At 29.8% G+C, this 17,180-nt stretch overlaps 1 protein-coding gene across 1 annotated transcript in view; it reads left to right on the top strand.

The window, feature by feature from the left end:
- The window catches only part of LOC119611077 (probable ATP-dependent RNA helicase spindle-E), a 55,096-nt gene extending 40,882 nt beyond the window's left edge, over nt 1-14,214 (top strand). The window contains exons 7-18 of the mRNA XM_037966534.1: nt 30-184; nt 1,129-1,295; nt 2,187-2,517; nt 4,044-4,180; nt 5,201-5,826; nt 5,905-6,055; nt 6,126-6,350; nt 6,497-6,838; nt 12,892-13,461; nt 13,529-13,650; nt 13,708-13,926; nt 13,998-14,214. Of these exons, the coding sequence (XP_037822462.1) occupies nt 30-184; nt 1,129-1,295; nt 2,187-2,517; nt 4,044-4,180; nt 5,201-5,826; nt 5,905-6,055; nt 6,126-6,350; nt 6,497-6,838; nt 12,892-13,461; nt 13,529-13,650; nt 13,708-13,926; nt 13,998-14,136 (3,184 nt within the window). The 3' untranslated portion in view covers nt 14,137-14,214. The remainder of the gene's footprint in view (nt 1-29; nt 185-1,128; nt 1,296-2,186; nt 2,518-4,043; nt 4,181-5,200; nt 5,827-5,904; nt 6,056-6,125; nt 6,351-6,496; nt 6,839-12,891; nt 13,462-13,528; nt 13,651-13,707; nt 13,927-13,997) is intronic.
- The last annotated feature ends 2,966 nt before the right edge of the window (nt 14,215-17,180 follow it).

Below are 17,180 nucleotides of genomic sequence, written 5' to 3' on the forward strand. Positions count from 1 at the left end.
TAACATGAACAAATATTTTTTTTTGTTAGTAATCAGGTACGACTTTGCCCAATACGTTTGCATTCCATCATTTCGCCAGATGAACAAGTTAGAGTATTTAATCGCCCACCTCCAGGCTATAGAAAAGTTATTCTTGCTACCAACATTGCTGAAAGTTCTATTACTGTTCCAGATGTAAAGTATGGTAAGTATTATTGGAAAAATGTATAGCCTTTTTTATACCCTACACCACTTCAGTGGGGAGGGTATATTGGGTTTGTGCTGATGTTTGTAACGCACAAAAATATTAATATTAAAGTATACCAATCGGCTTAGAATCGTTTTCTGAGTCGATTAAGCTGGCTGGCTGTCCATGTAAACACTGTGCGCAAGGTACGAAGCCTATTGAAAATGGTTAAAATCGGTCCATTATTTCACCTAGCCCCATACAACAGAACCATCCGAAAAGGGCTTCTGAGCTCATAATTATGTTAAATATACATGTATATCGATAAAAAACGGCACAACTAAGTTTTATACAAACCTTGATGACCTTCCCAAATTTCATAAAGATCGGGCCTCATTTGACCCTAGCTCCCATACAAAGTCCCCTTCCGAAAATTAATTGAATGTCCAAAATTAACTTATAAACACAAATATAGCGATGAAATTCAGCACAAATAAATATTATAAAAATATAAATATATTTACAAAACTTTATCGGGCTTGGTCCATATTTGCCCCTAGCCCCCTATTAAGCCTCTTTCAGAAAATTAGTTTTTCATCAATAAATTGCTTAAATGTATCGGAATAAGGTAATAGAATATAAATGCTTTATTATGAAAAATAAATCACATTTAATATTCATAACTGGTGTAGGGTATCATATGGTCGGTCACGCCGACTATACTTTCTTACTTGTTATATCCTGCAGTGGGGAGGGTATTATGCGTTTGTTAGTGGGGATCATTCATGGGTATATTTTCTTTACGAGAAATTTGGATGCCACATTTTCGTATATTTTCTTTGAGATGGTTTGATCCATAAAAAGAGTAAACCTCATATAATTTCATATATCACCATACAAACGAGACCACTATAATAGATGCATTAAAATTTTTGTGTACTAATTTAATTTATTTTTTTCAGTAATTGACTTTTGTTTGACCAAATTATTAGTGACAGATACGTCCACTAATTTCACGAAATTGGAAATACAATGGGCTTCTCGAGCAAATTGCAGACAACGAGCTGGTCGTGCTGGACGTGTTATGAATGGGCGTGTTTATCGCTTAATACCTCGTTCATTTTATGAGGTACGTAAAAACATGTATATTAGGTTAATTAATAAAAAAAATTAAAAAATGCATGTAAAAAATTAAAAAGATGTCGTGAGCGTTAAACAGTTCTCAAATCAAACAAGAAAGAACTTTGTTTATTCTCCATCCATGTGAAACGCTAAAATATATTTTCAGTTCCAATACCGTTAACAAAATTCTAGTAGAAAGTTGTCAATAACATCAATGAGTCACTTGCTATATAACAAGTTATTTTTATTTGAACTTTGGGAATATACATTTTTTTCATATTTTTGCAAATTTCAAAATCCGAATAGAAAAAATATTTTTTTCGCAGTAGTTGAAAAAGTTCACACACTCAGATCGCGTTAAAGTTTTTAAATCTTGATTTATTTTTTATGTATATGTAGGTGTATTTTCCGCAATTAACCCAAGTTTAAAATCTTAGATAAACATGAAGATTTTGGCAATATCGATAGAAACAAATTTAGTTTATATTTTTTTAACCAATTTTGAAAGATTAATTTTTTCCATGAGTTTTTTAATTTGAAACGAGCGCAAAAAAGTGTTTTCGTAAATATCACAATATTGGCTATTGTGTGGTGATAGGTCCACAATATGGTTATATACCTAATGTACATACATTTCCTATAAGGAAGTCAATTGTTTCCTAAAGGAAAGAAAAGGTAAATTTGGGGGAGGGTTAATAGAAAAATCACTGGTGAAAAATCAATAATATTTAACCCTTAAATGCATAGTGTTGTAATACTCCAACATACCATTAAATAGCTAATGCATAAAATATTTGCACATTTGACAGCATTATTATTTAATAAACGATGGAAAATTTTTATATTAACTTAAAAATAATAATAAATAAAACATTGCATTTAATAAATTTACTTCTAGGATTTTTTGGATGACTTTAGTAAACCAGAAATGTTACGTTGTCCTTTAGAAAGCGTTGTATTGAAATCCAAATTACTTGAGATGGGTTCGCCTCCATATGTGCTCGCTTTAGCAATGAGCCCGCCAAATTTGTGTGATATACACAACACAATTTTAACATTAAAGGAAGTTGGGGCCTTATATAAGTACACGAATGGAGAATATACAATTGATGATGGCGATATAACTTATATGGGTCGTATAATGGCTTTTTTGCCATTAGATGTGCGTCTAACACGTCTAATAATGATGGGATACGCATTCAGTGCATTGGAAGAATCAATAATAATAGGCAAGTTAAAAAAAAAATAATTCAGTATACACTCAAACCTCGATTTATGCGGTTAATTCGTTTCGCAGAAAAACGCATAATTCGAATTCGCACAAAACGATACACTAGCTCCATACAAAATATAGTAATTGGGTTTTTAATAAAAAAGCGCACTATTTCAAATTATTCCCTTAAAAGTCAAACAAAATCGCGTATAAAAATCAAAAAAAAATTTATTCTCTACTGAAACTATTAAAAAATGATGAAAAATAAAGGTAACAAATAATAACACAATACAAATTCCAAATAATGAAGTATATGTACAAAATTTCTTAAAAATAAAAAATAATATTTCTTCGTGTACAAAGGATTTGAACAATACTTTATATATCCGAATCGGAATTGGTAAAAAATCAGTAGTAGTACTTTGTTGAGAAATTTTTTTCGATGTATGTGGACCAACATTTTTCTCAAAATTATTTTTGCTAAGAAAAATTTTAGAATTTTGAAACCGCACTAATTCAAATTCGCATAAAATAAATACGCATAAAACGAGGTTTGAGTGTATTATTATTTTAGCCATTTTTTTAAATAAAATAAGTAGAATTTCCTTTTTTACATATTATAAGAGTGAAAATAAATTTAAAATTTATTACATGTAAATGTAGAAAAATATCAGTCATGTCATAGGATGCGCTCTCTATTTTTAATCCCTATACATTATCCTAATAAAATTTTGAATTATGAAAGTTTTTAAAAAGATGTAAATACATTAGGGTAATAACTTTTTGCAATTTTTGCAAATATCAAAAATTCCATAGCAAGGGCTTGTAGAGCGTGAACAGATGTTACGGAATGTGATATCATTTTTTCGCTATCGTGAAAAATGTTCCCACGCCAAACGCGATGAAGTTTTGTATAAATATAATTTTTTCTAAATGAGAAAAATAAGTATATTTGGCAACAGTTTTGCATATTAATTACATTATCTTAAAGAAAAAATCGCGATAATATTGCATATTTTAGATAATAGTATTCATTAATATGAAAATAATTGCTTTCATTGCGGGATTTTTTTCACTAAATAATCAGGATAGTATTGGCTATAAGGTGGTGCTGTGGTACTTATTTTGTCGCTTAAAAAAGTTTATTTAAGTCAATTTGGAAAAAACTTTCCGCACTTAATGCAATTTGTAAAATGCTTTTATTCATTATTTTTACTAAAATTATTTTAATAATTTTCAAATAAAGTGATACTATTGTCTAAAAATGGAATATTATAGCGATTTATTGAAAATTTCGTAACATTGCTGTAAAGAAACATACTCTCTATAAGATAATGTAAAAAAAACTTGCAAAATTTTTGCGCAAAATATTAATTTAAAAAAAAGATATTTATACAAAAAGTGATATTTAATCGCGTTTGGTACGGAAACGTTTGCACGATAACATGTGTTAACTGTGATATTTGCAAAATTGCAAAAGTAATACCCTAATGTAGATATGTACACATGTATATTATTTATATGTACTTTTTCTATACGCAGCTGCTGGTTTAAGTGTACGTTCAATTTTTAAATTTCAAAACTATAAACGTTGTGGTGAAATAAATGCTTACATCAAAAAGCTATCATGGGCTGATGGTTCTGGTTCCGATTTAATTGCAATCCTTAATGCATACAGAGTAAGTACAAATAAATGATTTTCATTAAAATAATTACAGAATAAAAAAATCTATGACGAAAATGTCGAAATAATATCGATTTAATTATCTGAAATCTGTTATTTTGTGGGCCTCAACTCATATTGAAGATTGATAATCTTGTCATTTTATGACAAAATTTTCCTCTAAAAATAAATGAAAATTTAATTGTATACTATGTCATTTCTTATTTATCCAAGATTTTTTAAAACAATTTTCCATTTTGGTCATACAGTGTTTTTTCAAATGAGTGTAACATTTCCCCTATTAGTCCTAGCAAAAATTGTCCATAGGAGTTTAGACAGCTATTTCTTCACTATTTCCAATAGAAATTTATAGTCTGCCCTGCTATCCCATAGTACTAACTTTGGTGCAAATTTCATCCAAATTGATTAATTGAGTTTGGTCACTTGACACGAAATTGCCCACATGTCTGTAGGTATGTGCATAAACAGGTACCTAGCAAAAAAAGTTAGGATAAAGAAGTAGAATTTTACCACTAATAATATACTTGAAGTACTTTTAATTTTGGTGAAAAACCCATGAATTTTACATTAGCCTGTCATTGGAGGAATGTTGTTCAATTTTGACAACTTTGAACTACATCTAATCTCATTTTTAGAAGCAGTAAAAATTCAATATTTGGATGCCACAAATAAACCACATTCCTTTAATGACATGCTTATATAAATTTCATTGGCTTTTCATCAAAGTTTGATGTAATTTGAATATGTTATTTGTATATTTTCAACATCTCTATCCTCACTTTTAACTGGGTTTTCATTTGTAATTAAATATTTGGTTTATAAATACGAAAAATATGTAATCGTATTTTTAGATGTGATTAAGATGTCTTTTGCAAAGTATGACGTCAATTATTTTTGCTGGGTATGTATGTATGTATGAATATGTAAGCGTTTTTTACTTGTAAATTGTTTTTGTTTTTATAAAATGTATGAGGTAAATGTAAATAAAACACATTGCTTTTACATTTGTTTTTAGGAATGGTCTAGATTAAAACAAGATGAACATTTCGATGAAAGTGAATATAAGTGGGCTAATCAAAACTTAATTAATATTCGTTCAATTCGAGAAATGCATTTATTAGTGAAAGAAATTAAGGGACGATTAAGTGGATTCGGCATTAAGGAAAACAATCGATCTCAGTTTTCTCAATGGCAGGAATGGGAAAAGGCGACAATTTTAAAAGTTATTATTGCTGGTGCTTTCTATCCGAATTACTTTGTTTATAACAAACAAAATGATATTGATAAAGAGCGAACAAAGTATCACATTTTATGTGGTCATGATCCCTGCCGAACAGTTTATTTCTCTAATTTTGATACGCGACACATTGGTCAATTATACACACGTTCAATTAAAGAACTATTTAAAGACGTTCACATTAATCCAAAAAATATTGATATTAGTTTCCAATCAAACTCAGAAAGAGTTTTAGTGATTTTTAAAAATGATCCTGAAAGTGATGCTAATGAATATCAAAGCATTACTACAAATGATACACAAGATACTGTACGCGTTAAAATGCCAGGAGCTGTATGTACAGAGGTGTACAAAGCCTTAAGGATGCGTCATTTAAATATGCCTACATCCTTTGATGTTATGGAGTAAGTTTATTATAAAATTGCAAAATAATTAAACCGATTTTATTACATGTATATTACAATTAAACTTTCACACTAAAGATCACGTTCTGGTGTCAAGTTTGCCGAAGATCATGGACTGGGTATAATGTGCGATGGAGCATGGCGGCCAACTAAACGTTTATTGAAAAATGCAGAGTTGGTAGTTCTCCCATCTGTTTTTCAAAAAAATATTAGCGGTTATATAACTCATGTATGTCGGCCACAGTGAAATTTTACATCAATAAATTTGATTCAATAGATTCTGCTCTTCTTAAATTTAGATCGAAAATTGTAGTAAATTTTATTTTCAACCTCTCTCGGAAATGGAGCGTATGCAAGAAATACAAGAAATGCTTAATAATCCAATAGACATCGAAAATTGTAAGTTTCCTCATAATACCACTTTAGCCACTGGAATGATACTTTCAGCACCTTTCGAAAATAAGTATCATAGAGCTAGAGTTATCAAAACCATTGAGGTAACGCGACAGCATAAACAAGTTAAGGTATGTAGTCTTAATTAATTAATATATTATCCTTATCGAATTTACATTTATACAATTTTAAGCATATCTTAATTATTACCTGTTATGTCATTTCAATATTTATAGAGTTAGATTTGTGGGCTCATCTATACTGAACTTTTTTTTAGGTTTTCTTCATCGATTATGGTAACATGGCAACAGTTGATTTTCATCTATTACGTTACTTTTCGGATAAATGTAAGTCTTTGGCGGACATTCCACCAAGATTATTTGAATGTCGTCTAGTGATGATAGAACCATCTCCAGTACGTTCGCCCAATGAGCAATGGACAGATGAAGCTATGGAACTTGTGCAAGAGTATGCTGATTCCGGTATTATTGAAATAGAAGTCTACTCTGTAGTTGACGGAGTATCAAACGTAATAATAAAGAAGGATAACAGTACACTAAATGAAATTTTAGTGGAAAAAGGCCTTGCTCGTACATCTGATGAAAGTTACATGTCTAAGGTAAATAAAATATATGCATATGGTTATACTAATGGTAAATACAGTTTGCAACAAACGTTTGTTGTATTGGGTTAAAACAAACAAATATATTAAATTTGGCAGAAATATTTACCATACATTTTATAGATTATGCATTTAATGACAAATTTTCAAGTGAACCCTTCTATAATTAGAGAAATATGGGCTCGGAGTTAACACGCGTCTGCAACGTAAGATATTTAAACAAAATATAAGAATTGTTCGATTACTTTTCCTGTAAATACTAGCAACGAAAGAGTCAAATATGAAAATTATATTGAATCCTCAAATATACTAAAAAACACTACGAAAGTATTATTCTTCTATTAATCGCTAAAAAAAGCGTATTCAAAACTTCTTCGGCTCGAAATCTATTAAAGAACTATTTTTTTAAGTAATTTAACAATGTTAAGTAAATTCGTTCGTTGAAAGTCGTGGCTCCAATTCAGCCGTCAGAGCTCAACCAGGCGTTGAAAAAAACACACGTTAACATAAAGAACCTAGGAAAAAGTATATTTTGATATTGGGAATATCATTTACAATTAAAATTTTTAAAATAAGTACAGAAACGCCGTTTAAGAAATCATAGCTTATGTCTCCAGTGTAATACTATGAATCGTTTCTATTATTTTTTCCAATGCTAAATATTTGAAATACCAATAAAATACGATGGAGCAAAAAAAACTTGTAAACTGTATATATCATAAGAAAGTAGTGTTAAATACTTTTTATTTAAGATATAAAACATAAAATTCTAACGGATAATTTTTGATAAAAATTATTTTTTACCTCAAAATAAGGTCGTTTCTATAGTTACGGAGACTTTATTGTGTCTTCGGTATCAGCACACCAAATAATACTAGGATTAGTGAAAATTATTTAAAAAGCTTTTTCATGGTTGGCCTGTGTAATTTTTTCCATGGTAAAAAGTGTCTTAGCTGTGATAAACTTGGAGTAATCCTGACTGTAGTATTTTAAAGTGTTATTGACTCTAACAATTCGAGATCGCAAGGGGTGTTGATTTGGAACCCTTTGCATCTGCCATTTGATGCAACATTTCTCCGTCGCTTGCAATTGACATTGATGGTATGATGTCTTGGAAGTCGCTGAGAAAGCGTCGGAAGTCCATCCGCATGTGTTTGGGAGGGAGATCCTGCATCAGAATCTGATGGTTAAGGTGATGGCATGCCAATGTTGTCTGACTTGTAATAACCTAGTCTCCTCATGTAGGTGATACACATTCGTCATCTTAACGCATTTGGTTGTAATTTGGAGTGCATTATTCTGGGCCGTTTGTAAACAACGCCTTTAGATATCACTTAGGAAAGAGGTCCATAATTGAGAAAAGATCTTGAAAGATTGTTTGGAATCCCTAGGGGGCCACCTAGGGGGCCTTTGTTGAAGTATATATTTGTCATTAAAGACGCTGTTTTTGCTGGGGGTTTGTTATTGTAGTTGAGGAATATGCAGATTAGTATGCACAGTACAGCGCGAGGTCTTTTGCACAGGTTTGTCTGGGATAGTAAGGGGGCAGTAAAATAGCTATCTATTAAAAGTCATTGCACTGAACTACCAATTACATCCTGACAGACAGAACATCTATAATGTAGAGGATTACATCTGCTGTGTGCATGGAAAATATTTGGTCCGGGCGATTTTTTTACTATATTTGGCCCGTTTTTTTTTACAATTAAGAGCAAATTAAAGTAAAATAAACAAATTTATATGATTATACCCTTTAGCTTCGTGAGAAGGGTATATATAAGTTTGTCATTCCGTTTGTAATTTCTATAATATAATTTTCCGACCCTATAAAGTATATATATTCTGTATCGTTATAGATAGCGTAGTCGATTTAGCCATGTCCGTCTGTCTGTCTGTGTGTATGTTGAAATCAGTTTTCAGAAGACCCCAGATATCTGCGCGATCCGAATTTTCCATAATTCTATCGGAAATACGATCGAATAGAACGCTATTTAAAATCAGCCCAATCGGCCCATAAATAACGAAGATATGAGTAAAAATCCGAGACCACCTCTGATAATTTCATTAAAAATTTACATTTTTCGTGCATGTTTTTTATACAGAAACAATAAACAAACAAAAACAAAACACAGTATCAAACGGTAAAATTTTTTGTTATTGTAATTTCTTGTTTATAAACACAAAACAAAGAATGAACATCACGTTGTGTGTTGTTAATGGCTCGAAACATGAGAGCCTGAAACATGAAATTTAGCATGTAGGGCCTTGACTAGGTAAGAACTTATAAAAGGGGACTTTTTGGTACTTTTTCGTTCTACAAAAGGTGCTTTTTGAATTTTCTATAATATTGAACCTAGAAACATGAAAATAAGTATGTAGAGCCCGGATTAGGCTAGAACACATAAAAGGGGTCTTTTTAGTTCTTTTTCGTTCTACAAAAGGTACTTTTTGAATTTTCTATAATATTGAACCTAGAAATATGAAATTAAGTATGTAGAGCCCGAATTAGGCGAGATCATATGACTTTTTGATACTTTTTCGTTCTACAAAAGGTACTTTTTGAATTTTCTAAATATTGAACCTATAGGTTCAATATTGTTGTTTTTGGCTCGAAACATGAGAGCCTGAACATGAAATTTAGCATATAGGGCCTTGACTAGGTAAGAATCTATAAAAGGGTACTTTTTGGTGCTTTTTCGTTATACAAAAGGTACTTTTAGAATTTTCTATAATATTGAACCTAGAAACATGAAATTAAGTACCTAGAACCCGGATTAGGCGAGAACACATAAAAGGGGACTTTTTGATACTTTTTCGTTCTACAAAATGTACTTTTTGAATTTTCTATAATATTGAACCTAGAAACATGAAATTAATTTAATTTAATTAACTTTTTGGTACTTTTTCGTTCTACAAAATGTACTTTTTGAATTTTCTATAATATTAAACCTAGAAACATGAAATTTAGCATGTAGGGCCTTGACTAGGTAAGAAACTATAAAAGGGACTTTTCGGTACTTTTTCGTTCTACAAAAGGTACTTTTTGAATTTTCTATGATATTGAACCTAGAAAAATGAAATTTAGCATGTAGGGCCTTGACTAAGTAAGAACCTATAAAAAGGGACTTTTTGGTACTTTTTCGTTCTACAAAAGGTACTTTTTGAATTTTCTATAATAATCTGACCAGATTAGGTCAGAACACTTAAAAGGTGACCTTTTGGTACTTTTTCGTTCTACAAAAGGTACTTTTTGAATTTTCTATAATATTGAACCTAGAAACATGAAATTAAGTATCTAGAACCCGGATTAGGCGAGAACACATAAAAGAGGGACTTTTTGATACTTTTTCGTTCTACAAAATGTACTTTTTGAATTTTCTATAATATTGAACCTAGAAACATGAAATTTATTTAATATAATTAACTTTTTGGTACTTTTTCGTTCTACAAAAGGTACTTTTTGAATTTTCTATAATAATCTGACCAGATTAGGTCAGAACACTTAAAAGGTGACTTTTTGGTACTTTTTCGTTCTACAAAAGGTACTTTTTGAATTTTCTATAATATTGAACCTAGAAACATGAAATTAAGCATGTAAAGTCCGTAGTAATGTACTAATATTTACCCAATTTTACATTCCAATTTTATCGTTATCCGATTTAACTAAAATTGAACACAAGTAAGTTTTAAGCACTAATAAACAAAATAAGACACATCTGAGCAAAATTGATATTTTTTGGACACCTCTAATATGTATACATATTGTCGTTGCTCCGACAAACACAGTTATGTGAAAATTGGTCATACTTTGTTTATACATTACCATGGTATTTGATCATTAAATATTTGAACATAAACATATTTTGCTCTAAAATATAACTTCAAATGCAAAACGCGAAATACGAAATAAAACAGTTTTTTACTCTCATGAAAACCTAACAAAAACACATAACTCTTTTTGTCGGAGCAACGATGAAATATGATTAAGGCTGCATTGTTAATTTTATTTTATAATAGGGATGCCAATCCCGAAATCCCGATCCCGAAAATCCCGGGATTTTTCGGGATTGGCAAATCCCGAATCCCGGGATTTGGAAAATAAATCCCGGGATTTTTTCGGGATTAGAATATCCCGAAACCCGGGATTTTTCAAAATAAATCCCGGGATTTGTTTCAAAAACTGTTTTTATTTTCTTTTTTTGAGCCATAATTTTCATTAACTTGAAAATTACGATCTTATTTTATTTTCGACTCATGCAAAACTAAATTCCGCAGAGCTAATTTTATACATATTTAAACCTTTTATTTTTTAAAGTGGTATGATTCCATACACATAGCACATATAAATTTCTTTATTCACTTCGTTTTTATACCCTACACCATTTTAGTGGGGAGGGTATATTGGGTTTGTGCTGATTTTTGTTATGCACAATAATATTAATCCTATACCCACCTTAATGTATACCAATCGGCTCAGAATCATTTTCTGAGTCGATTAAGCTATGTCCGTCCGTCTGTCCGTCCGTCCGTGTAAACCTTGTAATCAAACTACAGCAATTTTGAAGATAATTCTATAAAATTTTGCATGATCTTCTATTGTACTAGAGACGGATCCTATTGAAAATGTGTAACATCGGTCCAATACTTGACCTACAACCCCCATACAACTGAACCCGCCGAATAGGGCTTTTAAGTTCATAATTATGTTTAATATACTCGTATCTCGACAAAAAGCTGCAAAGCCAAGTTCTATACTAGCCTTCATGACCCTGATGTATTTTTTGATGATACGGCCTCATTTGACCCTAGCTCCTATACAAAGCCCCCTTCGAAATATGACTTAAATGTACACAATTTTATTCAACAAAAAATAGCTAAAGTATATCTGAGGCAAGGTACAATTCAACTTAGATGCTTTATTATGAACAATAAATCACATTTTATTTTATAACTGGTGTAGGGTATTATATGGTAGGCTTCGCCCAACTATAACTTCTTACTTGTTAACACATCGAAATGTTGGTCGTAGACCGACCCAAAAAGTATACACATTCTGTGTCTGTAAGCTAAAAACACGAGTTAGAAGACTCATTCCATTTGTGATGCAAATTTGGACCAAAATTGACACAAGAAAACCTAATTGGACCTCCTCTGAAAATCACATTGATGCTGATATTAATATCAATACATTACAATATTTTGATGGTGGGTATTTAATTTCGGCACAGTCGAATACAAACTTTATTTTTCAATACTAGAGGATTTTACATTTCTAACTTTCTACAAATCTGAGTGATACCGGTAAAGGTAAATTACCTTGTTCTGAATGCACATAAAATTTTAAATTAATACTACGAATATAATAACATGTTCCAAAACTAACATGTATTTTGTGTAAAGTTCCAAATATTTTTCAAAGAATAGGTTCTAAATTGATGTACGGATAATTGAATTGGTATCTGTTATAATTATTAGTTCACATGGAACAGTATGAGGTTTTAAAAAGTGCTTATGTCTAATTTCGGAACTTGATATTTATTTAGGAAGTAAGTATGTATTTAAAAAGTTTCAGAAATTATGCAATTCTGAAAGTTTTTATTTAAAAATTGGAATTAATTGGATTGTTTTAATTTAAATATATCTTCTGTCTTCTAAATTTCCACAAAATTAAACAATTTTCTTTACAAATATGATGATTTAAAGATTTTCATATATAAAATAAATAAATTCATGTAATCCCGAAATCCCGTAAAATCCCGAAATCCCGAAAAATCCCGGGATCCCGAAAAATCCCGGGATCCCGAAATATCCCGGGATCCCGGGATTGCAATTTTCAAAATCCCGAATCCCGGGATTTGTAAAAGCCAGTCCCGTTTGGCATCCCTATTTTATAAGGAATAAATTGTGTTCCTACTTTTTTAAGAAGGAATTTGTAACCAACTATGGATTTATAAGGCTAGGTTATAACAATGAAAATTAATAAAAAAAAAGAAATATTAAAATATACTATTGTAAAGGGTATTTAGCACAGGTAGTTGTTTTTCTTTTAGAGTGATCACGATTTTCGAATTCGCAAACAGTCGGTTGCTAACCGATTTCTAGACGAAGATAGCGCACGACAAAATGAAGAATACTTATTGTCAATTAGGCCAGAGATCGATATGGACATAGAACCCCCACCCAAGCATTTATGCAACAAAACATTAAAATTGCGTGGACCATTCAGTCCCATCGAACTTAATTTATTCTCCGCCATACGTGCAGGCACGTGGAAAACGGTTTCGCTCGAAAGGGAATCAGTTAATTTCATTCAAGTAGATAGTAATCCTAAGGACATGTACGAGCGCTTAGTTGTGGCAGCCGACATTACCGAATCATCCAATGGTGATATTCTTGTAGCTCGAGCCACAACACTTATGCCTAACATACATGGATTCGGAGCTTTGATGACGCTACTCTTCTGTCCTACAATGCAAATTAAATGTAACAAAACTCAAACTAAATATGTTGCAATATTAGCTGGATTAGGATATGATGAAAATACCCACAACTCTCTATTTGGTGATCATGACATTGTGCTTAATTTAGATGTAGATATCTTGCCAGACGATTTGGAATTAGTAAGCTGCTTTTACAATATTATATTTTAAGTAAACGATTAAAATATGAGTTTATTTATGTTTTCAGATAAATCAAATACGTTATTCAATGGATACATTACTATATACCAAACCTGAACAGGAACGACCACATCTAAAATCAAAGGAAATTAATGATTTAACTACAAAAATTAAGCAACTTGTTATAAGGTAATACAAATATTTTTCATATGTTGGAATATTTATTGAATTATTTTTTATCTAAAGACTTTTAAGTAAAAATCGTAAATATATCGAGGTTCATGTTGGACCTAATGACAACAAATGGAAATGTTTGGATGCAAATGATTTAATTGAACCGACAAATATTTATGGAAAACGATCTTTATTTCCGCCACTAACGTCCATGCGTTTATATGAAGAAAAATATGATCGCATTCATGCTCTTAATATGCACTGCCATGAGCTGCATCGAAAACGACAATAGTTAGTATTTAAATTCTATATTTGAAAATAAAACCATAATTATAATAATAATTTTTTTATTCATAATTTAGTGACGGTTCCATACCCCCAACTACATGTCGTTTGTGTCATCAACCAATTGAAAATATTGTTCAACTGAGAATTCATCTGCTTTCCCAATTACACCGTGATAGAGAACATCAAATACGTTTCCAACCACAGCCGATTTAAATTAAGATCATGTGTATATGTTTGTTGAAGTGAATTAAAAAAATAAATACTTATTTCTTATAATTTAAAGAATAAACGTTGAAATTAAATAAAATATTAAGGGTTTTCATTTAAACGTTTAAGTTTCCCATTTGTGCAAGTGGGCAAGTTTATTCGACTTGTTTCATTAAACCCCTGTTCATATTCAGTTCAATTGAGTGAAATTTGGGAATTTTTTATAATTGTTGCGCTATTTTTGGGGTTTTAAATTTTTTTTTTATAAATATTAACAATTATATTATAAATATTAACAATATTTTTTATAAATATTAACAATTATTCTAGTTTAGTTTTTTATATAAGGGTCGTTTTAAAATATTTCAAACCGGGTTCGCACCTTACCCTCTCCGATTTGAAGAAATTTGGTACACATACTCTTTAAATAAATACAAAATCTAAAGTTCTAAAGACTTTTCAATATCGTTAATTATGCCCTTCACCTTCGTGAGAAGGCTATATATTAGTTTGTAATTTCGACAATATAATTTTCCGACCTATATATTCTGAATCCTTATATGTATATAGCGGAGTCGATTAAGCCATGCCTGTCTGTCTGCATGTCCGTCTGTCTGCTGAAATTAGTTTTCTGAAGACCCCAGATATCTTCGGGATTCAAATCTTCAATAATTCTGTCAGACATGCTTTCGAGTAAAATCCGTCCATAAATAACGGAGATATAAGCAAAAATCAGAGACAACATCAGAAAACTTCATCAAATTTTTTTTCTAAATAAATCTTGGCCTCAAATTAATGGTTATGTGTTTGAGAAAAAATATTATTGTTTTTTACATAAGAATAATAAATTCAAAAACATGAGTCAACTACATATCAAAAAAAAAAAAAAGATAACTAATACTAACACTAATTAGAATATATGTAGTCTCATCATAAAGAATGGGACCATTAGGGGATTTCAAGAAATAAATTTATAATTCACGAATATAATTCAAAGAATAATCAACAGTATTTAAACAAATTTATAATTAATTTTCGACGAACAATTTATTTTTTGTTAGAAAATTTAAATTCTTTTTGTATATCAAAGATGAAAATTTTTAACTGGAAGTTGATTTACTAAAGATCCCCATGGTCCCATTCAGATTTTTGTTTATGTTGTCGTTGACATTTTGACCTAATTTTAGTATAAGAATTATAAAAATAAAAAAAAAACATTTTTAAAATATCTATGGTCAATAATTTGCTTTTGAATTTGTTATCCTATAATACCGTGCATCAGCCTTTATTGGACTTAAACGACCATATACACATGATACTAGTGGTCTTATAAAGTAAAACTGCGTTTTTAGTTTTTCATTTTCTGATCATTTCTCCTTTTTAAAGGACTTTAAAGTAAAAATTTAAATATTTCTATCAAATAATTTTCGTCAATATTATATCAAAATTATATTTTGTTTTTACTTTTCAGGACGAAGAAGTGTAAATAATGTCTTTTGAAAATTTCATCCTTTTATATCCTTGAGAATTTTCAATATATTTTTATCCAAAATGCATTCTTCACCACACACTTAAATATTATTCCTATAGCACTATTAGTTAAGTCGCTAAAAAATACATTACATATTATTAAAAAAATAATTTCTTGATAAATAAGGAAATCCGTGTTAGGAAAATACTGGACATTACTTTTTGGACTTGAACAAAACCAAATACTCGTGAAAGCAGAGATTGCATACAAAAGAATAGGGTACTCAGTTTTTCACTTTCTGATCTTTTTTTCTTTTTAAAGGACATTAAAATGTTGAGGATGTACACATTTAATTTAATGTTTCTATCCTTATATAAATATGGGTATCAAATTAAAAAGATCCTCCTCTGGAAAAAATATTGTTTTCATTTTTCAAGTTGAAAGATTGTAAATTATGACCTTTAAATAATATTATTAAAGGTATTTTCAGACTACAATACTGAGTATTAACACATTTCAAATTAAAAATATTATGAAAATAATTCGCATTTTCAAAAAATCAATCCGAAAAATACATTTTATGTTTACACTATAATATTTGTAATATTTTTTTATACAATTTTCTATTCTTTATGCACTTTTCGTTCTTATTTTTAATGTATTTTACACTTTTTGTTTGTTTTTTATTGTATTTATAAAATACATACCGAATACGTTTGAAAATAAAAAGTTTTTGAATTGTTTTAAAAAATTTATGAATACTGTATACGATCTCTACCTTCACTCGTATTGGTTTTGTTCCAGTTCAAAAAGTAATATGCAATATTTTACTCACTTTTATTTCCTTCCTTATTTATCAAGAAATTAATTTTTTCATATTAGAGTAATAATATAATTTTTTACGGCTTAAATAATAAAGCTATAGAAACAAATTTTAACCTATATTTATTTTTAAAAAATATAATGGAAATTTCCAAGGATATGAAAGGATGACATTTTCAAAGGATATTATTTAAAAATTTTCGTCCTAAAAAAAACGAAAAATTTATTTGATTTTCGGAGTTTGACCTCTTTCATTTGATTCCCATATTGACTAAAACTATTCAGTAAATACATTTTAATAAATTTGTATGTCCTTAAAACTTTGAAGTCCTTTAAAAAGGAGAAAAGATCAAAAAATTAAAAACATAAAACGCAGTTTCACTTCAAATGACCTCTAGTATCATATGTATATGGTCTCGTTCAATTCTAATAAAAAATGTAAAATTGTATCACAGTGTAACAATACATTTTTTTAAGAATTGCCAAACTAGAAACGTAACCATTAATTTAAAACCAAGAATAATAAAATCCGATATTTGAAATATTTGAGTCAAGTATATTTCAAAAAAGGTATCTTCGATTTTTCTAATATTAACACTAAAATTTGAATATAGTCTCTCAAGAATATCTTTTTATTGAAATAATCAACAGTATTTTCATACAGATTAAACAAATTTAAAATCAATTTCGACGAGGTAGCATTAAAATCTAAAATTCTATGAAAAGTGGTTTTGTTACGTTTGCGAACTAAGCTAAC

The sequence above is a fragment of the Lucilia sericata genome, unplaced genomic scaffold, assembly GCF_015586225.1.
Source record: "Lucilia sericata isolate MDLA Ls3-8-SP2 unplaced genomic scaffold, ASM1558622v1 Contig001355F_arrow, whole genome shotgun sequence".
Classification (NCBI taxonomy): Eukaryota; Metazoa; Arthropoda; class Insecta; order Diptera; family Calliphoridae; genus Lucilia; species Lucilia sericata.